Genomic DNA, 27914 nt, shown 5'->3' with positions numbered 1-27914 from the left:
TTAGTCCACTATGAGTGTTTAGTTTATTTTATCTTTAATACGCATGTAATATCTAAGCTTAGAAACAATATAATGTACAGCTACAGAAGCTATTACAAGAATTATTAAAATACTAACTAACAATATTATAACTAATTCCAGTTCATAATACTCAGTCCATTTGACACCAGCTCCAGACGCACGCAGATGCTCTACTCCACCATGTCTCAGTACGTACTCACTCCACCACACGGCTCGCTCCAGCGGCTTCTGAGGTTGGTCATTCATGATATTACGCAGCTTGACAATATTTTGACGATAACTAAAAGTATATAATTATATAAATCTCAATATTTTCTTAATTCAAAAGTATAATACAAGCATATTTTGATACTGAGTTAAATTTTAGAATTACGGAACGATTTTTACGAAATTATCTAATTTAATTTTGTTAATAACATTATTATCCATTATATAATACTACCAAAATGTGTACCTTTCTTCGTTGATAATAGCGTTGATTGCATGTGTTAATTGTTCCCTTGTCAGTGTTTCTATATTAAGTTGTTTACCAATATTTAATTTTGTATATAGTTCAACATTAAACCATTGGTCTCCTAGCATCGGTACACCGACAAGAGGAACTCCGGCAGTAATTGCTTCATCCGTAGACTGTAAGCCTCCTTGTGTTATAAACAGCTTAATTTTTGGGTGCCCTGGTAAATCAATGCAATTATAATACTATGAATGCTTATTCAATAAATATCAAATAACTATTAATTGCAATAGAACTTACGTAACAAATCAGACTGTGGTAGCCACCTCGATATCTTAACATTTTTTGGACGTCCTGGAAGTTCAGCACTATCCCACTTCCATAAAATATCGAAGGGTAGTTTGGAAAAGACATCTGTAAATACTTTTAGCTTATCCGGTGGGAACCATGACGGTTTGACATTTGTACCGAAACTAACGTATATAACTCCATTTTTAGAAGAGTCGAGATAAGATTTAAGGTCCTGGAATTTTTGTATAATATTATTCTGATTACATTTTCAATCCATAATGAGTTCCACATTAAACATTAAAAATATTTAACAGTAATTTATTTCCAAATATATAGTTACTTTAAATGATACCTTCGGTAGTTCCTTTGGAGTTTTCTGATGCAAGCCACCTAAATACACTACATTCGGTGGGACAGGACGGTTAAAATCCCAAATTGGATGTACATTTAAAAACAACATCTGAACATTTTGAAGTAAATCTTCTAGGTCAGGAGTATCAGGACCAAATTCTTCTCTTAAAATATTATTTTGTAATAACATATGGTGAGCATAAATACTTTCTATTGAATAGTGGTTATATATTTCTTTTATTTTTTCCCATAGTGTTAAGTTGTATATTCTTTTGTGCAATACGTTGGGATAAATAAAAGGATGTGTGACAGCTCCAACCCTTTCGAATGCAGAAAAAATGCCACCGAAGGAACTAAATTCGATAACTGATGTTTTATATATATAAGAAAAAATAAGAGCTGGTGGCGCAGCAGATTCGGTAAATAACAAATCGAATTTTTTATTACTTTTAAGTAATTCTTGAACTTGAGTTGATTTTACTTGTTTTATGAATAAATTTTTGATAACGTCTAATGCAGATTTTATAAATAAGACTGGATCTTTTTCCTTTCCATCTTCACCGAGGAATTCATTCCAATATTTATACGAAAAATCATGCAAATCTATTTCTGTCAGGTTAGGAGGAGTTTGGCCTTTTTCGAACGCTGGATCAGTCGTAATGACTGTAACTTCATGTCCACGTTTAGCGAGCTCTTGCATCAGAGGACGAAAAACCACTTGATGGCTTATTGAAGGTATTGGAAATATTCCTAATATTTTTGCAGATTCACTTTCGTAAGAAAAGCAAAATAAACTAATTACTAACAACTTAAACATTTTTATAAATTACAAAAAGGTTTGTTAATGACGGTTCGAAACAAATACATTAGTGCATCTGCATACAGTCGATATCAATTAATGTTACTCGTGGTGGCGTCAATATTATTTATACTACAACATAACTCAAGGTGTGATAAGGTAAACAATGTCTTAGAGTACCTAATCAATTCATACAACTAAAGTACATACCATACCTATCTAGCTAGTTTTTAGATTGCAGTTATTTTTAGATACAAATAATCTATAATCTATAATATATATAAAAGCGAAAGGTCACTCACTCATCACGAAATCTCCGAAACTATAACACCTACAAACTTGAAATTTGGCAGGTAGGCTCCTTATAGGACGTAGACATCCGCTAAGAACGGAGTTTACGAAACTCGACCCCTAAGGGGGTGAAATGGGGGTTGGAAGTTTGTATGAAAGTCCTATGTTTTTGAAGTAAGAGACCTGAAATTTAAAATGTATGCTCTATAGATGGTAAAAAAGTGTCCAAATAATGTATCTTTAGAAATCAACCCCTTTTTGGGGTTGAAACGGGGGATGGTACGTTGACTCACTGATCACGAAATCTCCGAAACTATAACACCTACAAACTTGAAATTTGGCAGGTAGGCTCCTTATAGGACGTAAACATCCGCTAAGAACGGATTTTACGAAACTCGACCCCTAAGGGGGTGAAATAGGGGTTGGAAGTTTGTATGAAAGTCCTATGTTTTTGAAGTAAGAGACCTGAAATTTAAAATGTATGCTCTATAGATGGTAAAAAAGTGTCCAAATAATGTATCTTTAGAAATCAACCCCTTTTTGGGGTTAAAACGGGGATGGTAGGTTGACTCACTGATCACGAAATCTCCGAAACTATAACACTTAAAAACTTGAAATTTGGCAGGTAGGCTCCTTATAAGACGTAGACATCCGCTAAGAACGGATTTTAAGAGAAACGACCCCTAAGGGGGTAAAACGGGGGTTGGAAGTTTGTGTGAAAGTCCTATGTTTTTTGAAGTAAGAGACTTGAAATTTCAAATGTAAGTTCTATAGATGGTGAAAAGGTGTCCAAATAATGTATCTTTAGAAATCAACCCGTTTTTGGGGTTAAAACGGGGGATAGTAGGTTGGCTCACTGGTCACGAAATCTCCGAAACTATAACACCTACAAACTTGAAATTCGGCAGAAAGGCTCCTTATAGAGCGTAGACATCCGCTAAGAACGAATTTTATGAAATTCGACCCTTAAGGGGGTAAAACGGGGGTTGGAAGTTTGTGTGAAAATCCCATGTTTTTGAAGTAAGAGACTTGAAATTTAAAATGTATACCTTATAGATGATGAGAAGGTGTCCAAATAATGAATCTTTAGAAATCAACTCGCTTTTGGGGTTAAAACGGGGGATGGTAGGTTTACTCACTCATCACGAAATCTCCGAAACTATAACACCTACAAACTTGAAATTTGGCAGATAGGCTCCTTAGAAGGCGTAGACATTTGTTAAGAACGGGTTTTACAAAACTCGACCCCTAAGGGGGTAAAACGGGGGTTGGAAGTTTGTATGAAAGTCCTATGTTTTTGCAGTAAGAGACTTGAAATTTAAAATGTAAGCTCTATAGATGATGAAAAGGTGTCCAAATAATGTATCTTTAGAAATCAACTCCTTTTTGGGGCTAAAACGGGGGATAGTAGGTTGACTCACTTATCGCGAAACCTCCGAAACTATGACACCTAAAAACTTGAAATTTGGCAAATAGGCTCATTATAGGTCGTAGACATCCGCTAAGAACGGATTTTATGAAATTCGATCCCTAAGGGGATAAAACGGGGGTTGGAAATTTGTATGAAAGTCCCATGTTTTTGAAGTAAGAGACTTGAAATTTAAAACGTGTGCTCTATAGATGATGAGAAAGAGTCTAAATAATGTATCTTTAGAAATCAACTCCCTTATGGGGTTAAAACGGGGGATGATAGGTTGACTCGCTCATCACGAAATCTCCGGAACTATAACAGCTACAAACTTGAAATTTGATAGATAATTTTCTTATAGAGTGTAGACATCTTTTAAGAACGAATTTTACGAAACTCGACCCCTAAAGGGGTAAAACGGGGGTTGGAAGTTTGTATGAAAGTCCTATGTTTTAGAAGTAACAGACTTGAAATTTAAAATGTATGCTCTATAAATGATGAAAAGGTGTTCAAATAATGTATCTCTAGAAATCAAGTCCCTTTTGGGGTTAAAACGGGGGATGGTAGATTAACTCACTCATCACGAAATCTCGGGAACTATAACACCTACAAACTTGAAATTTGGCAGGTAGGTTTCTTATAGAGTGTAAACAGCTACGAATTAATTTTACGAAAATCGACCCCTAAGGGGGGATCGATCCAAAAAACGGGGGTCGAAAGTTTGTATGAAAGTCTTATGTTTTTGAAGTAAGAGACTTGAAATGTACAATATATGCTCTATAGATGGTGAGGAGGTGTCCAAAAAATGCATCGTAATCTATATATATATAAAAGAGAAAGGTCACTAACTCACTCATCACGAGAACTGAAAAACCGCTGGATGGTCTATCCATCCAGGTTGGACAAAGATAAAATTTGGCAGGGAGGTATAGTCAGCAGACGTCCGCTAAGAACGGATTTTACGATATTCCACCGCTAAGGAGGTTTAATTGGGGTTGATAGTTTGTATGAAACTTAAACAGCCTGAAAATAAAACTAAAAATGTGGTGTATAGAGGTTTTATAAAAATAACTATTAAATTATACTAAATTGTGCCTTTTAAAAAGTTACTCAGTTTGATAAGCGTTTCGATAAGTGACTAAAATAAAAAAATAATTTGCGTTAAACATTTTAATAGTAATGCATATCTTCATAACCACGCGGACGTAGTCGCGGGTAACAGTTAGTGTATTATAAAACAAAGTCCCCAAAAGTGTATGTGATCGATTCGCTCAAAATCTACTAACGGATTTTCACGCGGTTTCACCATTCGAGAAAGGGCTCCACCATTGGCAAGAGGAAGGTTTACGGAACGGCTAAGCCGATTTTGATGAGAGTTTCACTGGAAGTTTGCCGGGAAAACTTTGTGATACACTAATTTCAACGCGGGCGAAGCCGCGGGCACAGCTAGTATAATTATAAAAGTTTCCATGTATTATATTTTCAATAAAAAAACCGCGTGGTATCGTGGGACACAAGATAGGAACGAAGTTCCTTATTATAAAATATTAATTTCAATTTCTATTCGAGGTATAAGGAAAATAATTATTCGGTTATAGATTTTTATTATGATTTTTGGCAAAATGGCAGTCGAGCTGACCTTGTCAATTATAGACCCATTTCCGTAACGTCCATATTCTATAAAATCGCAATCGCAAAACTGGGCGTTCTCTCGAAGGTGAGACAGTACTTCACTCCAGAACAGCTTCTAAATTTATATCAAGCGCAGGTTCGGTCATACATGGAGTACTGCTCTCATCTTTGGGATGGCTCAGCCAAGTACCAACAGGAGCTTCTTGAGTCAATTGAGAGACGAGTCAGGAGCTCAGAGGCTCATCGGTGATGATGCACTGGTCGCTGCAAAGCTGCAAGGCTTGCAGCTTTGCAGCGACCAGTGCACACGGTGGCTGGCCTGTCGGTTTTTTATCGGATACACTTCGGAGAGTGTGCGCAGGAACTCCATGACCTAATTCCACCCTCTCCCTTTCATCATCGTACAACCAGACTCTCTGCATTACGCCACCCTTATATGGTTGACATTCCCCCTATACGCACTAAGCGATTCACTAGTAAATTTTTGATCCGTACGGCCAAAAAATGAAACTCTCTACCAACGTTTGTGTTTTCGGAAAACTATAACCTGGGGATCTTGAAGTCGCGAGTGAATGGGTTACTTCTAGGTAAGCGTGCTCCATCTTAGACCGCATTTTCACTTATCATCAGGTGAAATAGTGGTCAAACACAACCTATCATTGTATAAAAAAATAAAAAATAAAAAAAATATCGATAAAAAACAAAAAACTGCTTTACAAAATTATCTTTTTAACACGTTTATTTTATTTACAATGATTTATCAAAATATATAATAATAATTTTTTGACGTTTTTTGTCGGCCGGGGTACCCCTCCGCAACGCCAAATAAGGAACTTCGTTCCAAAATATTCTTCTTGTACAATAGTGAACAGAAGTAGAGAAAACAAGCCTTAACACTTAATAATAAATTGTATTTTATAATTTATATTTTCGATGTTTGGCGTTGCTTTCAGTAAATTTCTTACGACACAGCAACACATGCGCTACCGCACGTAAACTATTTATAATTTGAACTCTACCTAATACGAGTATGACAAAATTTTTGTACAGGTTATATAAAAAATTGTCAATATAAAATAGATCCTAATACCCTAGGTAACCTAACTGAGACCTCAGTAAAAGTAACTCCAATAAACTACCCAGACTAAGAAACCAAAATACTAAAACTTATAAATAAATAAAATTAGAGTGTCTGTTTGTAATATTAAAATAACCGCTTTTTACTAAATGCATATTATGAATGTGTACACGGTAAATATACCAAAATAACATTTTTTACAATTTTTTTTGTCTGTCTGTCTGTATGTTTATTCCGGCTAATCTCTGAAACGGTTGAGCCGTTTTTGACGGGAATGTCACGGCTGATAGCTGATGTAACAATGAATGACTTAAGCTACTTATATATTAGAAATGTATTTATTTTAATAGTCTCCGAACTGAACAATAACTTTTTTGATAAATTCCACGCGGACGAAGTCGCGAGCACAGCTAGTAATTAAATAAGTTACACGAGTATGTAGTGAAAACAATATCACTAAAAATTATTTATTTATTTAAATTCTTTATTGTACAATAACTCAATAATACAAGTCTGTACAAAAAGGTGAGCTTAACGCTAATTTTTTGAATTGTCGAATAAATTGTCTAGCACATGGTTTCACAATCTTGTGAAATACCGCGCTCAATGTGATTCCATGGAAAATTTATTGGCGAATGAGCTGACATAACGTATGCAATTCATCATGAACTATTAAAATGTTCACCGTCAAACAATTAATAAGTGTAATTTGAAGAACCAATTATAATAATGTCCTTAGGAGAACACTGGAATAAAATTATTGTGTTGAAAACAATAACTGATTAATAATCTTATCTGTACAAATCAATCAAATTGGAGTGTCTTTTTGTAATATTTAAATAAACGCTTTTTACTAAATGCGTGTGGGTTGTATACAAGGTACATATACTAAAATAACATTTTTTTAATTTTGTCCGTCTGTCTGTCTATTTGTCTGTTTGTTCCTCTAATGGCTATCTCTGAAACGGCTGGAGGAAAGGTTTTGACGACACTTTCACGGGCAGATAGCTAATGTAATAAGGAGTAACTTAGCCTAAGTTTTAACTTTTATTTCAGAAATTTATTTATGTGGTAACTCTGAGAACTTAACTTTTTTTTTAATGCTACGCGGACGACGGGCACAGCTAGTCTTATATATATATATAAATATATAAGAAATAATTCTCATGTCGCAGTGTTAGTTACCATACTCTTCCGAAACGGCTAGACCAATTTTTATAAAATTTTGTGTGCATATCGGGTGGGTCTGAGAATCGGCCAACATCTATTTTTCATACCCCTAAGTTATAGGGGGGGGAGGTTAAGGTGATTAATAACATATATGGCAAAACAACGTTTGCTTGGTCAGCTATTAAAATCTAAATAAGTACTATAGTAAAATAAAGTCAAAAGAAATATGTCATTTGTTAAAAAAACATTGTTATTTTTTTATAACTAGTGTAAGTTTTAGTATTCGTTTAAAAAAATTGTTTTGTTCGAAAATTGTATTTATTTGAAACGGTGTTAGAATTTTTTTATTTTTTATTAACGTTTTATTTTTGTTGATGTTCTCAAACGACGCGTTGGACATTTAACGATCAGATATAGTTAAATAACTTTACCTTTAAAGACCGATGGTAAGTCTTAATCAAAGTTAAGAAAATGTTATTTAGAGTTAATGATTTTAAAATACTAAATTTAACATCTTTTGTTTATTATTAACCTTGTGCTTTCTTTTATATTGGTTCGTATACTTGTATATTATTATAGGTTGTATATTATAAGTGGAACAGTATACCAGCATTTACTGCACCCATACAAATTGCGCGACTCAATGTATATTTTGGTTTTAGAGCTTTGTATTTTTACATAATTATATATTGATCCACTAAATAGAAAATGACGGCGCGTTGGCGCAAAGATCGCAACGATCACAGCACTGGTTTGTGGCTGTTGCGCTGGCGGTTGCGAGTTCGATCCTCGCACATGACAAACTTACTACAAACAACAAACTTAGCCATACAGATATTTGCCGGGGTCTGGGTGTTTGTGCAGTCCTTGTGGGTCTTTCACCCACAACTTGGAGGTTGAACTTTCTCCTTTTTTTTGAGGTCAGTTAAAATTATCTTAAGCACATATTGTTTTCTATGAATTCTAACGATTTAACTTCAAATCGAAATATTCACTTAGTTCTAAAAGGAAGTAGTCGGATTAAAATAATAATGATTATTAAGGTACTACTTCTCCTACGAGGAAAAAGAGACCTATGCGCAGTGGAATGATACAGACTGAATGCATGGATAAGAGCGTATAATTATATTTATAACAAATAAATTATATTTATAACAAATAATAAATGTATAAGAATAAAATACACAACTGGTTGTTTGTTCCTAATGATGGCAACTGAATACTATACTACACATACATACTACTATATACTATATAAAGAAACATTTATCTATACAACTAAATATGATTGGAGTGTCTGTTTGTAATATTAAGATAACCGTTCTTACTGAATTCATATGTATGTACGAGGTCTGTTCAAAAAGTATCGCGGATTTGGATTTTTTCAAAAAGTATTTACTTATTCATGAATATCTATTTTGTCTCCTTCAAAGTAATCCTCGTTGGATAAAGTAATAAGTTGGATAAGTTGTGGCATTTGTGCCAAAGTTTTTCCCAATCCTCGAAGCACTTAAAAAAAATCATTTATCGTGATCTTGTTCTGCTCCTCCTTAGATGCCGTCTTTATCTCCTCAGTCGTGGCGTAGCGTCGTCCTTTCATGGGCCTCTTCGGTTTTGGGGACAGAAAAAAGGCACAGGGGGCTAGGTCTGGCAAATACGGTGACTGTTAGACCATTACTGTATTGTTTTTGGACAAATATTCGCGCACAAACAACGACATGTGAGGGGCGTTATCATAGTGCAAAAGCCAGTTTTTGTTCTTTCACAAACCTGGGCGTTTCTGGCGGATTGCTTCGCGCAAATTGCACATAACTTGCAGGTAATATTCCTTATTGACCGCACTACCCTGTGTCAAGAACTCATGATGCACCACGGTCATGCAATCGAAGAAAACTGTGAGAAAACCTTCACGTTCGACCGAACTTGCCGTTCTTTTTTCGGTCTTGGCTTAAGTGGCAGCTTTCATCAGGATTATTTCCGACAAAAAAATCGAAAATCAAATAGGTACACGTAGCCCGCGGAAATTTAAAATTCGCGATACTTGTAACAGATTATTTATATACGTTACATATACCAAAATAACATTTTTCATAATTTTTGTCTGTTTGTTCCGGCTAATCTCTTAACGGCTTTTTTTTTCGGCGGGTAGACACGAAAGTGTAAAGACGTATTTTTTGGTGCTCTTACTTATTTTTAATTATAATTTTTTATATACATATATGTGCAAAAGTTAAGTTACCACAGTGTAAGTTGACTCTCTTCACACCTTTCACACTAATTTGAAACAACAAAGTGCCAAGATGAACACCTCAATCGAGCATCTTCAGAAAAATATGGAGGAGCTGTCTCTGTATGATGGTTGCCTGCAGGATGGGTGATTTTAAAAAGAATCTTTCAACATCCAGTACAGCAACTCCTACTGTTAAGTCTTTGGCAGCAGACTTCTATGCCTTCAAAACCCTGGTATGGACAACACTTGGCTTGCTCAAGTCCCAAATCGAATTATTGGCTCAAGGCATGGATCGAATGGAGACACAATCCCGCAGGAAACTTCTTCTTTTCCATGGCATAAGGGAAGACAAGGATGAGGATGTGCAAAAAAGTATCCTTGCAGTGCTATTCAATGAAATGAGGATATCTGACATAAAGGAAGAACATCTTAGCTCTTGCCACAGACTTGGTACTAAAAAAGACACTGCTCGACCTATACTTGTTCGTTTTGCTGACGTGCAGCTTCGTTCTAAGGCTTGGAAAGCTAAAACAAATTTGAAAGGTACTAAAATCACAATATCCGAGTTTTTAACTAAGTTCCGGCAAGACATCTTTATGACAGCCCGTAATTATTTCGGCATGAAAAAATGCTGGACAGCTGATACGATTATTGTGATTCTACTCCCGGACAAGTCCCGAAGGAAAGTTACCACGATGATGAAAGTACGCCCACCTAGGGTTAGGGGTAAAGTTCTTTTTCAGCGTGACTTTAAGCATATGGACGTAGAACGCTTGAGAGAGGGTATTGGAAACACAGACTGGTCAACTGTACTCGCGGCGGACAACATCGATGAAATGATCGTCTCATTTACTGCTGAAGTGATTAAAATTTATGATACACACGCACCTGTAAAACCTGTGTGAATCAAACATGCTCCCGCTCCCTGGCTAACACCTGTAATCAAAAGAACAATGGCAAAGCGCGACACAGCTAAAACAAAAAACAAACAAAATCCAACCCAAGAAAACTTAAACATAACATCTGCAATAGAATGTGTAGGGACGCTAAGCGCCGTTATATCCACTCGTCAATTTAGGGTCTCTGCCAATCCCAAGTTTGGAGATTCCTTAGGTCGCTAGGGGTGGGCAAATCCACGGTAACCTGTCAAAGTTCCGTGAATCTAAATTCTCTGAACACACATTTTATTACTCCACCTGTAACTGTGAATTCTAATACTAGGGCTGCAACGCTTTCTTTTTTATCAACTTTTGTCTCACCTGACCTACCTAGTTTTTCATTTGAAACAGTCTCGCAGGAGGATATTAAGAAGCGTGTACGTTCTATATCAACTAAAGCAATTGGTAACGATAGCCTCAGCCTCGAGGACATTGCACCTGTAATTACTCACATAATAAATTTTTCACTTACATGCAATGTCTTTCCATCGCTATGGAAGAAAGCTCTTGTCATACCCTTATCTAAAACCTCTAATTCTACTATCCCTTCTCAATTTCGACCTATATCCATTCTTCCCATACTCTCCAAAGTCCTAGAATCCGTTGTTCATAGTCAAATTTATACTCATCTCTCCTCTTACAATTTTATATCTCCTTATCAATCCGGTTTCCGTCCCTCCCACAGCACTGTTGGAGTACTGCTGAATGTGGCGGAGGATGTGCAGTATGCAATGGATCAAACCAAGCTCACTGCCATGATCCTGCTAGACTTTAGCAGTGCTTTTAACTCAGTTGATTACGACATTCTTCTTGGTACTCTGCGTGCGGTTAACATTTCACCTGCAGTTATTGGCTGGTTTCACTCCTATCTTTCTGGACGTCAGCCGTGCGTTACTTTCAACGGCAATACGTCAGATTGGATGGAACTTACTGCTGGTGTTCCACAAGGTGGCGTCTTATCTCCATTGCTATTTTCTGTGTTCATTAACAATGTCTCTCGTGTTATCACTTCTCCCTTCCATTTCTATACAGATGACTTACAAATATACAGACACTTCCAGTTGACTGAGTTGCATGAGGCTGTTGAAAATTTAAATAGTGACCTTGTCGCAGTTCAGGACTGGGCTTAGGTCTTTTGGTCTGGTGGTCAATCCTGCTAAATCACAAGCTATCATTATTGGAAGTAGTCGATTGAGAAGCAGACTTGACTGGGAATTGGTTCCTAAAATCTCGTACTCTGGGGTCCCAATTCCTTACTGTGATAAAGTTAGGAATTTAGGGCTTATTATGGATTGCAATTTGTCATGGTCAGCTCATGTCAGCGAGGTCAGCAGAAGAATACACTACACATTTCACTCTCTCAAGCGTCTCCAATATTTTCTTCCTTTCCAAACCAAAATTATGCTTGCGCAAACCCTTCTACTGCCTATCCTTGATTATGCTGATGTATGCTATCTGGATGTGACTGAGGAGCTACTTACAAAGTTAGAGCGTCTCCAAAATCATGCCATTAGATTCATTTTTGGCCTGCGAAAATTTGATCGCATCTCTCAATTTCGTGCTCAGTTAAAATGGCTCCCCATTCGTCTTCGGCGTGATATGCACATCCTTTCCACTCTCTTCAATATCCTTCACGATCCAAATGCTCCATCGTATCTTCGATCCCGATTTCACCTACTGCCCTCTCCTACTCGCTCCAGGCGCCCTGGCATTACAGCTAAGCTAGACATACCGAAATGTAATACAAAATTTAAGCTAAATTCTTATTCGGTACGCGCCTCCATACTATGGAACAAACTCCCAAGAGTCATTCAAAATAGTCCTTCCCTTGTTTCCTTTAAATATAAATTAAAGAAACACTTGCTTTCACTAGCTAATGTGTAATCATCTGTATATTATAGAATATGTATGTATTTACTTATATATTGTAGTGAGTATGTAAATGTTTATGTATATGTATATTTGTATTTTGGTATGTGTCTTTATATGTATGATACATTTTTGTATATATATAAATTTTATTCTTTTATTTTATTTATTTTTTCTTTGGTGTTTTTTTTCATATTTATTATTTATTTTTTATTTTCTTCTGAATGAATACTTCCTGCACTGTTTGCCTCGCTATATGAAACACTTACTCATGACCATGGATTGACTGGAAGAAACCTCTTTCAGAGATAAGTCCAACTTTGCCATAAACCTTTATATTATTGTATGTTTTATATCTATTTTTTGAGTGCAGTAAAGTGTAAAGTAAAAGTACGGCTGGACCGATTTTGAGAGGACTTTCACTGGCAGATAGCTGATGTAATAAGGAGTAACTTAGGCTAGTTTTATTTAAGTTTTTTTTTATAACTGCGAACTGAACAATAACTATTTTGTTAAATACCGATATATACGGACGAAGTCGCGGGCACAGCTAGTACGTATGTATATTTTTGACTAGCCTGCTGGTGCAGTTTGTAGTGGCCCTGCTTTCTGTTCCAAGGGTTGCGGGTTTGATTCCCGCCTGATTCTGGGTGTAATATACACATATTACACCACGAATCAAGCATCATTTTCATACATGTTTTTGCATCATTTATATATTCATATATGTATTTTTTCTATATATAACAGTCAGTGTATATATATAATAACAGTGTATATTTATATATATAACCGTCGGTTGTTACCTGTAACACAAGAATGAAGTTGATTTACATGGGGACAAGATAAAAAATTATATATATATATATATATACATATACGTAGGTGGATAAGATAAAAAATTATATATATATACATATACGTAGATAGTATAACCAGAATCGAGACGTACTTTTGACCTATGGTCCGGAATCAATCGGAATGAACGGAAATCAGGGTCAATGTCAAGGAGTTTAATTACAGAATGTATGTAATTATACAGTACATATGATACAATATACGCATTTAAGACAGATTGGTAACCAAATCAAGGATATCATGATAGCATTAATCAGATTACTGATATCAATTGTCTAAACTTCGTGACACACACAAATCCACTTAATTCACCCATGTTTGACGTAATACGATAAATAGATCAATTATAACACATTGTATCTTCTTGTAAGAATCAGAATTAGTTTAGTATAAAGTATTTTAATGGCATTAAAATAGAATTATATAATATTTAAATAGATGGATATAAATGTCTCGTGTTTGTCCTGATCATTTTATGGTCATACTGTTGTGTTTTTGTCTTGTATACGACTTCAAATTTGTATAATTTTGTTCGCGGATAACTTCGTCGTTTATGAACCGATTTTGATAATTCTTTTTTGTTGGAAAGGAGATATACTAAGTGTGGTACCATGATAAGGAAACTAGGATCTGGATCATGGGATCCCAGAGAAATTGAGGGAAACCGTCGAAAGTCCGTATAACTTTTTACTGGGTGTACCGATTTTGATGATTTTTAATCTTATCAAAAGCCGGTGTTTATCATGTGGTCACATTTAAATTTCTTCAAGGTCTGATTACAACTTTTGGAGTAATCTTTGATAATGCGAATTTACTTGATAATTTTTTCGTCTACCTGCGTTGTATTACTTGTCGATATAATTGAAGTCAGTTTTTTTTTCGTTCTCCTGCAAACACATTTATTGATATTATTTTTGTCTTTCGTTAAGTGTGTGTGTCATCTTATGACGAAATAAATGTTTTCATTTCATTTCGTTTCAATCTCATTCATATAAGCCTTATTTTAACTACGCTCAGAATACAAATAGTAATTTTTAATGTTTTGATTAACCATGAGACATTATAATCGACTTTAACCCTTCTCAAAGTTATTACGTCAAGTAATATGGGCTTCTATATATCAAGTCATGATATATTGTATAGAAATAGTTACCACAAATGATATCATGGGTGAAACGTAGGATAAATACGAGTATGGTTGCTATAAATTTTATTATTACGAAGATAATTTTATCAACTACATACATACACAGACACAAATGCTACACATAGATGTAGAATATTCGTTCATTTAACCGATTTCCAAAAAAGGAGGAGGTTCTCAATTCAATTATTATTTTTATATGTTACATCAGAACTGTATTGTAGTGAACAATAATATCCGCTAGAGGGCAGTGGCAGTTTATTGTTTTTAAATAATTTTGATGATTCTTGCTTTAATCGAAAGCTGATGCTTGTGTCTTGTGGCCTCATTTGATCGTCATCTGATAATTACTTTTTGAGTATTCCTTGATAACGCGGATTTACTTGACTATTTTGCGTCTACTTACGTTGTATTACTTGTCGATGTAATTGAAGTCGTTTTTTTTTCGTTTCGGAGCAAACACAATTATTTCTAACCTCTGTCTCCTTAATGACTGTGTTTTAGATATAAATTAAACTATTCGTTTAATAAGTACATGTGTATACATAATACGTAAATTTATTGTCTTATATTGTCGCTCACCCGCTGTGGTTTGGGTAAAAAATACTAAGAATATTTGCAAAAGTGCTTTCTAAAGATATAGGATTACCCACTGTATAGGACATAGTTTGTGTTCTACTCCTATTTAATTGTTATTTTCGCAAGTGTTTTTTATTTAAACGTTATGTTATATTATTCACAGCAATATGTTTTATACTAATTTCTTGCCCATACAAATAGTTACAGTGTTATAGATAATTAAATTGATTTAAATCTTAGACAGAAAAAAAATTAAATTACTATCAACGATTTCGACTAGCCCGTTGGCGCAGTTTGTAGTGACCCTGCTTTCTGCTCCGAGGGTTGTGGGTTCGATTCCCACCCCGAGTCTGGGTGTAATATAAATATTTATTTATATATTTATATATGTATTATTTATAAGTATGTTTATCGAAAAAAAAAAATATGTAGCTATATACCAGTCGGCTGTTACCTATAACACAAGCATTAAGTTGCTTACTTTAGGAACAGACGACCGTGTGTGTATTGTGTAAATATTTATTTATTTATTTATCAACGAAGGTAATTTTCTGTATGTTACGGGAGCAAAAGTCAACAAAATAAATATAAAAAATAAATAAACGCATCACACTCAACGGTCCGCAGTGGAAATTTCGACTGTATAGGGTGTGCGGAAACACATTACATAAGTACAAGCGCTTAGACTACGGGGAATATCTAAATACCCAATACATAAATAATGTTTGTCATTTTCAATGAATGTTTAATAAGTATTCCTTTTTAGAAAATGAATAAGAGCCAATTTTCGTATATTTTACTTATGTTTGAAATCACTTCATAATACCACTTAAGTCTGAATAACTGATTCGAAAGAACGAATCAAGAATCGAATAAAACTGGAACAGCTGTTACCTAATGATACTATTATCGAACTAAACTTCAGGGATGTAATAATTCACATGAAGGTGCATTAAATCCGCATTTTGACTAGTTTTTAATTCGCATTGTTAACATTCAAGTCGGATTCCAACTGAAATGTTTTATTAAAAATCAGATGATTCATGAGATTTATTCGTTATTTTTTAATTAAAGTTTAATTTAGCTCTAATTTCATACCAAAGAGGCTTAAAGTTAATTGCCATTCATGTGTTTTATTGACAGAGTCGAGAAGAATATTAGATTGTTGACAGTAGCAAATTTTTAATTTAACATAACATAACACAACAGAACAATACACTTTATTGTACACCAATACAGAAATAATACATATCAGATTGATTTTTACTGAGCCGGCTGATATAACTAAATACTTTTTTTTATTAATAAATAAACATAGAAATATTACATACAAGCGGATCCGGCAGACGTTGTCCTGTCCGGAAAATAGCTACCAAATTTGATGGCTTACGTACCGATAGTAGCGCCACCTAGCGGGTCCAATGGAGATAAAAATTAACATATCTTCCAAGTTAGACAAAATTACAGATGCTTACAAAATTTGATAAAAATTGATTTAATAGTTTCAGAGCTATATACAGATAGCAGCGCCACCTACCGAGTCCAAATGAGATAAAAACTACCATATCTTCCAAGTCAGACAAAATTACAGATACTTACAAAATTTGATAAAAATTGGTTCAGTAATTTGGAGTTACATACATTTAAATTTTTTAATTATTAACGCCCACCCCCGTAAGCCTTATTGGGTATGAGTTATCCTAAAATCCGCTCATCGATCATTTCTACATCACATATAGGAATTTCTTACCAAATTTGGAGTCGATAGTTTAAAAACGGGAATTTTCCATTGTTAACGCCCCCGCTACAATATAATAAGCAATGAGAAATAGCTAGTTAATACCATTTTTACTGTATGTAAATTAAAATAAAATGCGGTCTACGAATAAGATCAATTTGATCATTTATAACTTACGTAAAATGCTCCCTAATATAATATATTATTTAACATGAACTTTATTGAATAGCAATAAAGTTCAAATTGACTCTACAGTTTAGTTAGAAAACGTTTGTATGGAAAAAAGAAAAGGGCTGTTTTTAGGGTTTTCCTGGAAATTATTTGAAATTATCGTGCCGTAAAAACCATCCTTGGACTTCAACGAACATTTAAAAAAAAGAATTGTTAAAATTGGTCCAGTTGTTGTTGAGTTACGCGCTTACTAATACATTTTACGATTCATTTTTATATATAAGATATAATACAAATATTACACCCAGACTCAGGCGGGAATCGGACCCGAAACCCGCCGAAGCCACTACAAACTGCACCAACGATCGAGTCCATTTTTGTAATAAAAATTGAATTTTATTTCCAATTTTCCAATTTTTCTGACCAAAGAATAATTATTAGAAAAACACAAAATCAGTCAATGAAATTGGTCCAGACACTCTCGATTTTTGCTCATAGTATCATTCAACGATTTTTTTTTATTATAGATAGATAACGCAAGCATTTTTGCAAAATAAACAAATATTATCACTATATAATGTCACTCACGAGTGCGTATGTCGAGGTCATTGGCCATAGTAAATTATAACAAACAACGTTCTAATTATTTATGAGAAAAAAAATTACCAAATAGAACAGACTAAGATAAGAACACGAGATTTACACTACCGGACAAAAATAAGTGTGCATCGCTTAAATTTCAACTTATGTGTTTTTCTAATTCTAAATATCAAATATAAACTAAATCTATCCTAGTCATGACGAAAGTTCATTGGTTTTACCTTTACACTGCCTTTGAAACAATGTTCGATGTATTCGAAAGTAAAACATTTAAAAAATTGGAAGAAGCAAACGAACGCATCGAAAGAACTTTAAATTCAACAATCAGTACTAGCCAGGGAATTTTTATAAATATGGGCTTGTGTATTTTCGGAACATACACAGAAATACTCTGATAAAAAAAAGTTTTACCCAATGTCGTCCATTTATATATCGCCCATAAAACAGGTGGGTGATCACCTGACTTTGTCGGACGCGAGCGTTTGCGCGGTGGAGATGGATAAGTCTGTCCTATTCGCACATAAGCAACAAGCGGCACCTCAAGAGCGCGTGGAGGCCCCTCGACAAGTAACTGCGGTTTCGAACGTACACGAGGCAAACGCATATGAGGCGCCCGCGCATCTATCTTTGTCATACGTGAGCGGTAAGGTGGCGGAAGATCATAAAGCTGTCTCTGTCGCTCCCGTGTTAGGGACGGAGATGGCGACTCGAGCGCTCGTTTCGTCCGAGTCAGCTAGTATGATGACGTCATGCAATGGAGTGAATGCTGACATACAAGGCGCCGTAAAGAAGCAATATGTAATTGACGGGGAATGGATACGAGTTGAAAAGCGTATAAAGTCACGGTTTAAAGGTCTGAGAGGAACTGCTGTGATAAACCCGCTTGGGAAATTCAGGGTGGCGGATGTGCAGATTCCATTATTTATTTACAATGTTTCTAAAGAGGCTACAGAGCGGGATGTTGCTGAATATATCTTTGAGAAAACACAAATACATATACTGCCAGAGAGAGTAAAGAATAATAAAGCTGAAAAAGATTATACGTCCTTTAAGTTTTGTATACCTAGAAGTAAATTGTCATTATTTACAAATAATGAATTGTGGCCGGAATATATATACTTTAGAAGATATATAATATTTGGGAAGGGAAGGAAGGCAACGACAGAACGGGATACGAAGAAAAATAATATAAATAATGGATCAGAAGGCAACTAGAGATGATAAGTATAAATTAAAGCTAACTAAACATGATAAGTATAAATTAAAGCTAACTAGCTTTAACTGTAAGTAAACGATAAATAGATAAGTGTGAGAAGTCTCTGTGTGGCGTCGGACGTAGTTGCCCTGCAGGAAACTTGGTTGCTACCGCATGATTTGGCCTACCTAAGTACTGTGAATGACGATTTTGTAGCCACGGGGACGTCAGCAGTAGATACGAGTGCAGGCATGTTGCGCGGCCGTCCCTACGGGGGCGTTGCGCTGTTGTGGCGTAAGTGTGCTTTTACTGCGGTATCTGTTGTGAAGTGCAATAATGTGAGGCTCTGTGCTATAAAGTGTACAATACGTGAGTATAACATGTTAATATTCTCGGTCTACATGCCTACTGACTGTACTGACAACTTGCCAGAATTCACAGACTGTTTGAGCGAAATTAATGCGGTTGTGGAGGACAGTGGAATTAGTATGGTTTTTGTGTTAGGAGACTTTAACGCTCAACCCGGTGAATTATTTTTTAATGAAATGCAGCAATTTTGTGTTGAACAAAAATGGTGTTGTGCAGACTTTGAACTTTTGCCAAACAATGGGGGAGACGTTTACTTATTTTGGTGATGTTCATAGGTGTACACGTTGGCTTGACCATTGCTTAGTAACTAGCATGGCTAGGGGTTACATTGAGTATATAACCGTAAATAACAGTGTCTCGTGGTCTGACCACTATCCTTTAGAAATTTTTTGTAACCTAAACCCCTTACATACTCAGTTTGTTTCATCTCGAGGTAGTCATAATAAGATATTTTGGGGGCAGAGAGATAGTGATCAGACTAAGCTATTTACGGATTTTTGTGATGATAAATTAAGTAAAATAGTTTATCCTATGGAGCTTATAGAATGTTGTAGCAAAACCTGCTGTAAAGCTGAACAAAAACTAGTTATCGATAATATGTACTCTCATATTGTAAGCATATTGCAGTCAGGAGCGATGGCTAGTCATAAAATTGTACGGCGAAATAAAAAAGGTTATGTTACGGAATGGAATAGGCATGTAAGGCCACTACACGGGAGAGTTCGTCTGTGTTTTCAGTCATGGGTTATGGCTGGGAGACCGAGTAGTGGAGTTATATATGACAATATGCGGGAGTCTCGTAGGCTTTTCAAAAATAAACTAAAATGGTGTCAGGACCTCGAGGACCAAATTAAAATGGACATCTTGGCTTCTACACATGAGACGAAGCAGTTTGGTAGATTTTGGCAGCAAACAAATAGGCTGAATGCACGGGCGGGCCTTCCTGTGGAAGTGGGAGGTATAACAGGAGGTCAAAACATTGCCAATATGTTTAAGACTCATTTTAGGGTGGAACCTCTAAATACAGTTGATCCTACGGAGAATGGTACTCGGGACACTGTGGACCCCTGGATGGACCCATTGAGCTTCTCTGTATGTGAGGTTAATGACGCAATAAGGAGCATGAAGCGGGGGAGATCCCCGGGACATGATGGCCTGAGTGTCGGACACTTGCGATATGCTGGAGTGCACCTTTCCAACGTCCTTACCATGATCTACAACCTCTGTGTCAGGCATGGTCACCTGCCAGATGCAATGATGATGACTGTGGTTGTGCCTATAGTGAAGAACGGGACGGGTGATGCGGCAGATGGGTCCAACTATAGGCCTATATCCCTAGCGACTATCATAGCTAAGGTTCTGGACAGTCTGCTTGATACACATCCAAAGAAAGCTACCAAAATTCATGATGCTCAATTCGGTTTTAAACCCGAATTGTCTATGGAGAGCGCAATTATGTGTCTCAAGCAGACTGTGAGGTACTACACAGACCGGAAAACGCAGATGTATGCGTGCTTCTTGGACCTGTCCAAAGCTTTTGACCTTGTCTCGTATAAAGTTCTGTGGCACAAACTTAGGACGGAAACGAATCTAAGGCCGGAGCTGTTGTCGTTGTTGCAGTACTGGTATGGTAACCAGTCCAATGTAATTAAATGGGGAGACGCTATGAGTGACCCCTACAAGCTTAAGTGGAGTGAGCCAGGGTGGGCTTACATCACCAAGGCTGTTCAACCTTTTTATTAACCAGCTGATAGAAGGGCTTGGCAGACCCAGTGTCGGATGTTCGGTTGATGGTGTTTTTATGAACAACATCAGCTATGCGGATGACATGGTTCTGCTTAGTCCTTCGGTCAGTGGCCTCCGGAAGCTACTCAAAATCTGTGAGGAGTATGCAGAGAAAAATGGACTCAAATATAACGCCAAAAAATGCTAGTTCCTTGTGTTCAGGAGAAAAAACAAACCCACGAACTCTCAGCCCATTATAAGATTGTGTGGATCTCCCCTGAAACAAGTGGCTGAGTCCAAGTATCTCGGCCATATAGTTAATGAGCGCCTCGTGGAAGACGGCGATTTAGAGAGGGAGCGAAGGGCGCTGTCGGTCCGGGGCAATATGCTGGCCCGCAGATTTGCCCGTTGTAACGGAATGGTAAAGTTAACGCTGTTTAGAGCATACTGCCAAACCTTTTACACGTGCAGTCTGTGGGTGGACTATACGCAGAGGGCCTTCAGAGCTCTTCGCGTGCAGTACAACAATGTGCTCGAGCGGTACTGGGGAGGCCACGTCACTGCAGTGCATCTGCCATGCTTGCGGAGGCTCGTGTGGACGACTTCTACGCGATCTTTCGGAAACGTGTATCGTCTATGATGAGCCGACTGGTGAATAGCACCAATACCCTTCTCAGCACATTGGCGTACAAACTCGACAGCCCACTCTGGAGGAGCTGGAATGGTGCACACACACATGCAAACAAGCGTGTGTGTACTTAGCCTTTTTTAATGAAAATTGCTATAGTTAAGTTTCGTATAAGCTTATTGTTAATTATTTTTATTTTCTTAATTTTCTGTTTTGTCTACTAACACCATTTGTAATTTTTTTTTTAAATTTTAAATTTTTTTTTTTTTTTTTTGGTTATTGATTTTACTTTTATTCTATTTAATTTTATTTTTGCTTATTGATTTTTTTTTAAATATAGTTTTGTTTTGTTTTTTATTCTGAATGTTGTATTGTTGTATTAACCCAATATGGACTTATACTTTGGTCTGAAATAAAGTATTATTATTATTATTATTAAAAAAGTTAACTAGTGTAAGCGTTTCAATTACGCAAAAAATACGTCGATAAGCTGTTTTATGTTTAAAAAAAAAGGTTACTTAGAATAATTAAAGTATATTTGACTTAACTTGGGTATTAGCAACGATCCTAAATCTGGATGAAGGCTTATTCGGCTTCTCGATAGAATCTTTATATTAATATGTAAAGCAAAAACTGTACTTCTTCTTACGAAAATTGCGCGGACGGAGGAGTATAAATTTTGTGGACTTATAGTGTACATAGAGAAGGTGTGCAGTATGCCAATTCTTTTTTAAAATTATGGATAAAAAATACATTAAATCAGTAAAAAAATATTACGCACACTACCACGTCCTTGACACACAGACGCAAATATACTCTTTGTTTATTAAGTACGTAAATCTGAGGTTAAATAATGGTCGAATTTCGACTACTGAACGACCATTAGTAGGTAGGTATACATTACACTGTTAATGACGGAAAAAAATAATTCAAATAAACAGCATAATAACAGCAAATATTGGTATTTATATTAAAAACAAACATCTGTGAAAATTTGTGCTAAGTATAGGTTTCTAGAATAACTTTATCTTTCTATTTATTTATTGTTATTATTTACAACTATAAAGACAACTTTTGCGGGGACTTGTTTTTTTTGGTTTCAATTAAAATGATATTAACCATCAAGACATATTAATAGAGCTCTCGGTCTGTTGTTCAATAAAATGGTGGTCGTTACTTTTAATTAATTACACAACAATGATTAATTTTTCGGGAATTGCGATTTGCAAAATATACTTAAGTAGGTAGAAAAGTAAATTTATCAGACTTTTGGGTGATTTGGGCCCAATATGCCCATTACGGTAAAGACTGTCACTGACCGTTACATATTAATCGTTATAGGTTAAACAATAATCCATTTTAAAAGTAATTGGTATAGATTATCACTTTACTCACTTCAGCCTGTCGCAATCCACTGCTGGATATAGGGCTCCATAAGTTCGCGCCAAAAATGGCGTGAACTCATGGGTGTTTCCCATAGTCACCACGCTGAGCAGGCGGTTTGGTGACCGAAAGGCTGGCTTTGTCGCACCGAAGACGCTGCTTTCCGTCTTCGATTTGTGTATTTCAAAGCCAGAAGTTGAATGGTTATCCCGCCATCGGTCGGCTTTTTAAGTTACTTAGTCGCTTCTTACGACACCTTCGGGAAGAGAGAGGGTGGCTTTATTATTTACTGCTGTAGCCAAATAGGTATACAATCTGCAGAACATCATATAAAAACTATTACCACTACTTCTGTAGTGACAAATATACATATCATTGTAATTCATTAAAATTTTCATTATCATCAAATTAATTCACTGGCGAGCATAGTAAGACTTTCAACGAAATTTTGCCAGTCATCCTGTGTTTACGTTTGATAATGGTCTAGACTCTAGAAGATTAAAATTTATCTTATCGCAAGTACATTGACACGACTACTACTACTACTAAGTAAATCGCTCTGTTAACGATAAGAATATTTACTGTAAATTTTTTTGCTTTCCATCATTTTGGTAAAACCACTCTGGTGTAGTGGTGCGAAAAATCGCATAAAACACTGATGGTTTGCGGATTCGAATTCCACTCAGGATGGATAATTGTATTTATATAAATATTCCTTTTCGGTTTTGATGTCTGTCCTTTTGGCTCTCCCCACCGCGCCTCGGAGAGCACGTTAAGCCGTCGGTCCCGGTTGTTATTATAAATACCTGATATCAATCGTTAATCATAGTATATAAACATATCCGCCAACCCGCAGCGGAGCAGCGTGGTGGATAGCTCCGATGCATCTCCTATGTGGTGAAAGAGGTCTATGCCCAGCATTGGGATGACACAGGCTGAATGCATGCATTTTGGTATACATTGATTGATTTATTCATTCGTCCTGTAATATCTTACTGCTTGTCATAGACCTAATTCTTCATACAGAAGAAGGTTTGGAGCTCTTTTTTCTCTATCTCATTAGTTAAGGGTTAAAATTACTTTTACACTTCACACATACAAATCCATAGTATAAATATGGAAGTGAGTTTATTTGTTTGTTTGTTTATTCCATTTTCACGGCTCAACGGCTTTAACGATGGTCATGAAATTTATTAAGAACACGATTAGGGGCCCAGCATGGATATAGGCTACCTTTCATCCCGGAAAATACGTAGTTCCCGTGGGATAGTGAAAAGTCGTGACAGGCCAAATAGTAACTTAGGTGACATTTCTATGTATGCAAAGCCAAAGATCTCACGATTTTGTCACTCAGCGTATCGATTTTAATTTCGGACTAGATTAGCAAATGGCGTTCCGCTAGTGGCAACTTTCTAAACAACTGAATTTTAAGTATCAGCTGGGTAGGAAAAATAATGTTGATATTTATAGGATACTACTTTCTAAGAGCCAAAATTTGATGAATATTATACATAAAATCGCTAAGAAGATCAGTTTTAAGTTACTACCTACTGATATCGATTATAATCACCGTGTTCGGCGCTTCAAAATCACAATAAACAGCGACTCACCTAAAAACCAAGACAAGAGCCTAGGTTCACCTCTCATACCGAACGTAATTAAGCTTTTCACAAAGAAGTCGGAAAAAAAATTTACTTGAAATAAACATTTCATCTTGTCTTATATATCTACTATTCTTTGTGCTACTTAAACTTTATAATAAATAAAATTCGTAACAATAACTTCTAATTATTACTCAAACAATTTTCGTTAAACGGGATACAAAGTTTTTGCTTCACGTATTAATATATAGATTATATACTTACTGTATTTTTATAGACTGCAATTTTTTTTTTTTCATAAAAAGCAATTTATTGTAACAGGGCTGGTGCATTTTTTGCCTAGAGAATCGGCATAGCGATTCAACGGAGAAATGCTGCCAGCATTCTTAGCACATTTCCACGCGGACATGATTTATACCAAAACTATCTGTAAATATTTAGTTCTTAAGTTGTGAATTGTAAATATGTATAATGTTTAATAAACTATTTTAAATTCAATAGATGGAAAGAATATTATAACAGTTTTTTAGAACGTGTGTAGATGTGCATTGCATAAATTATAATTATAATTATCATGTGTAAGACACCTTGTCTATGAATCAATATTTTGTTTTATACCTGCTTAAACTCAGTTATTTGAAAAAGTAAATATCAAAAAAAAAAAATATATATATATATATTGATATTATCTTTACTCTGATTTCAATATTTACTTTGGTTTAAATTTGCTTATATTGTATTTTTTTTTTATTCTGTTTAGGATCTAGTCATTTAATATTTTAAAATTATCTGAATAAACAAGACGCAATGTTATGAGAAAAAAAAAAATGTAAGGTTTCTATTTTCATATTTTATGTTGATCTGAGATGAATGTTATAGCAAAATGTTATTAAAATTAAACAATATTATATTTCGCGTAGGCACAAATAATGTGGCAATGAAATTGAGTATTTAATATAAATGCTAGTAGAATAAGGCGAGTTCTTATTGCATAGGTAACGTTATTATACTCGTAGGATCCATATGCTTATTGTTAGATAGAAAGTTTATTTATTAATTAACTTTAATTTTAACACTTATGTAACGTCTTATGTTGTAGACAATAAAATATGTCGCTAATACAGTGGCAATGGAAACTACTGCAAGAGCAGCTAACAGCAGTAACACCAGCTCAAGCTCGTAGTACTCGGTCCAGCTGACGCCCGCACCGGACGCGCGCAGATGTCGTCCGCCGTGACGCAGCACGTGCTCCGTCCACCACACGGCGCGCTCCAGCGGCTTCTGGGGTTGGTCGTTCATAATGTTGCTCAGCTTTGCTATGTTTTCACGGAAACTGTAAAAATAAAAAAGAAATCAGAAAATTTGTTTTTTTTGTGTATGTTATTTCATACTATTTTACTGGATGTACCAGTTTAGACCACAATAAGCGTGTCTTAGGTATAAAAATGATAAACGAGTGGTTCGCGTACTACTCACTACACTACACCCCGATGGTTGCGGGTTCAAATCCCACTCTAAGTGAATATTTGTATTTGTAACAATTTTTCTTTCCAGTCTAAGCGTCTGTACTTGTAAGACTTTCCACCTTGCCTTGGTGAGCATGTTAAGCTGTCTGTTCCAGTTCCTGTCATAGACAGCTGATAGCAATCGCTACTCGTGTTAAGGAAAATATCTGCCAACCCGCAGTTGAGCAGTGTGCTGGATTAAGCTCTAATGCTACCCTATACTACCTACGTGGAGAAAGAGGCCTATGCCCAACAGTGGGATGCTACAGGATGAATACATGCAATGTTTTTTTTAATACTTGTTTAAAAAAAAAGATAAACAGATTATATTATCTGTTTTTCTCTTACCTCTTATCATTGATTACTTTTGTAATAGCGCCTATTAGCTCATCTTCTGTCATTTCTTCTATTAAAATACGTTCGCCTATATTTAACTTTACATATTGCTCAACATTAAACCATTGATCTACAAACATCGGTACACCGACAAGAGGAAATCCTGCAGTGATTGCTTCATCCGTTGACTGTAAGCCTCCTTGTGTTATAAATAGCTTGATTTTCGGGTGTCCTGATATAAAACCAAGAAAAATAACCAAACACGAAATAAGAATTAATGTTAAGCTTAAACATTGACTACTTATTTAAATTAAAAATGTCAAATTGACTCACGTAGCAGATCAGATTGTGGTAACCATTTTGAAATCCTTACGTTTTTCGAACGTCCTGGAATCTCATCATTATCCCACTTCCACAACACATCGTAAGGAAGTTTAGAAAATACATCAGTAAATATCTTTAACTTTTCCACCGGAAGCATTGAAGGTTTGACATTTGTACCAAAACTTATATATATAACACCATTTGTTGAAGAATCGAGGTAAGATTTCAAATCCTGAAATTGTATTTTTAAAGTTAAGAAATTTCAATAATATTATAAATAAATGAATTAGTTATGTCTTATTTATAATTACTCAATACTCATATAATGTCTTTATCTCACCTGAGGTAGGTCACGTTGTGGTTTCTGATGCAGGCCTCCCAAATACACTACATTTGGTGGAACTGGTCGGTTGAAATCCCAAATAGGATGTACATTTAAAAATAACATCTGAACGTTCTGTCTTATGTCATCTATACTAGGTGCGCTTGGACCAAAAATTTCCCTCAATATTTCATTTTCTAAAGGTTTTATTTTTACAAAAATACTGTTTATCGAATAGTGTAAATATAATTCATTTATCTTTTCCCATACAGTCATATTGTAAATCCTTCTATGAAACAGATCAGGATAAAGAAATGGATGTGTTTTAGCGCCTACTATATCCAAATTGAAACTGTAGCTGCTTAAAGAGCTAAATTCGATTACAGGTGCATTATATATATGAGAAAAAATTAAAAATGGACGTACCCAAAATTCTATATATATTAAATCAATTTTTTTGTTTTATGAAGAAAATTTTGAATAACTGGAGTCCGAAACTGTATTTTAAATAATTCTGTCGTCGCCTTGATTAAAAAATTCATCATTACAAAAGGATCTTTCTCGCGTCCTAGTTCAGCAAGTATCTTATTCCAGTACGCATATGAAATATCATGAATATCGATTTCCGTGAGATTTTGAGGAGTATGATCCTTGGGAAATGCTGGATCTGTCGTAATGACTGTAACTTCGTGTCCACGTTTAGCTAGTTCTTGCATAACAGGACGAAACACCACTTGATGACTTATCGAAGGTGCCGGAAATATTCCTAATATTTTAGCCGACTTAATACCAACGATAAGAAAACTCAAACTAAATATTAATTTAAACATTGTTAACATGTTCGTTTAATCTACTACTAGACTTTGAAACTAACAACTTTAGTATGTTGATGGTCTTTTTATAT

The 27914-nt window shown here is 35.5% G+C and overlaps 1 protein-coding gene, 1 long non-coding RNA gene and 1 pseudogene across 2 annotated transcripts; 1 reads left to right on the top strand and 2 right to left on the bottom strand.

The window, feature by feature from the left end:
- Positions 1–1976, bottom strand: LOC123664526 (UDP-glucosyltransferase 2-like). Its single transcript, XM_045599062.1, has 4 exons — positions 1119–1976; positions 776–998; positions 476–695; positions 1–301 (listed from the first exon to the last, which is right to left on the bottom strand). Exons 1-4 carry the CDS (start codon positions 1932–1934, stop codon positions 19–21), a joined length of 1542 nt encoding a protein of 513 aa, XP_045455018.1. The 5' UTR covers positions 1935–1976; the 3' UTR covers positions 1–18.
- Positions 140–25884, top strand: LOC123664530. The gene is made up of 3 exons (XR_006744834.1): positions 140–254; positions 574–653; positions 25648–25884. It is a non-coding gene; the product is annotated as an uncharacterized LOC123664530 (long non-coding RNA).
- LOC123664525 lies at positions 25415–27876 on the bottom strand (annotated as a pseudogene).
- Between the last annotated feature and the right edge of the window lie 38 nt (positions 27877–27914).

Source organism: Melitaea cinxia, chromosome 22, assembly GCF_905220565.1.
Source record: "Melitaea cinxia chromosome 22, ilMelCinx1.1, whole genome shotgun sequence".
Classification (NCBI taxonomy): Eukaryota; Metazoa; Arthropoda; class Insecta; order Lepidoptera; family Nymphalidae; genus Melitaea; species Melitaea cinxia.
The sequence above is the reverse complement of the archived record's forward strand: the minus strand, read 5'-3'. Positions and strand labels throughout refer to the sequence as shown.

Excerpts from the sequence above, each read along its gene's own strand:
- LOC123664526 (XM_045599062.1), bottom strand. The coding sequence starts at position 1,934 with ATGTTTAAGTTGTTAGTAATTAGTTTATTTTGCTTTTCTTACGAAAGT. Across the intron at positions 999-1,118 it reads CTCCAAAGGAACTACCGAAG|GACCTTAAATCTTATCTCGA; the intron begins GTATCATTTAAA and ends CAAAAATTCCAG. Across the intron at positions 302-475 it reads GCTATTATCAACGAAGAAAG|TTATCGTCAAAATATTGTCA; the intron begins GTACACATTTTG and ends ATATACTTTTAG.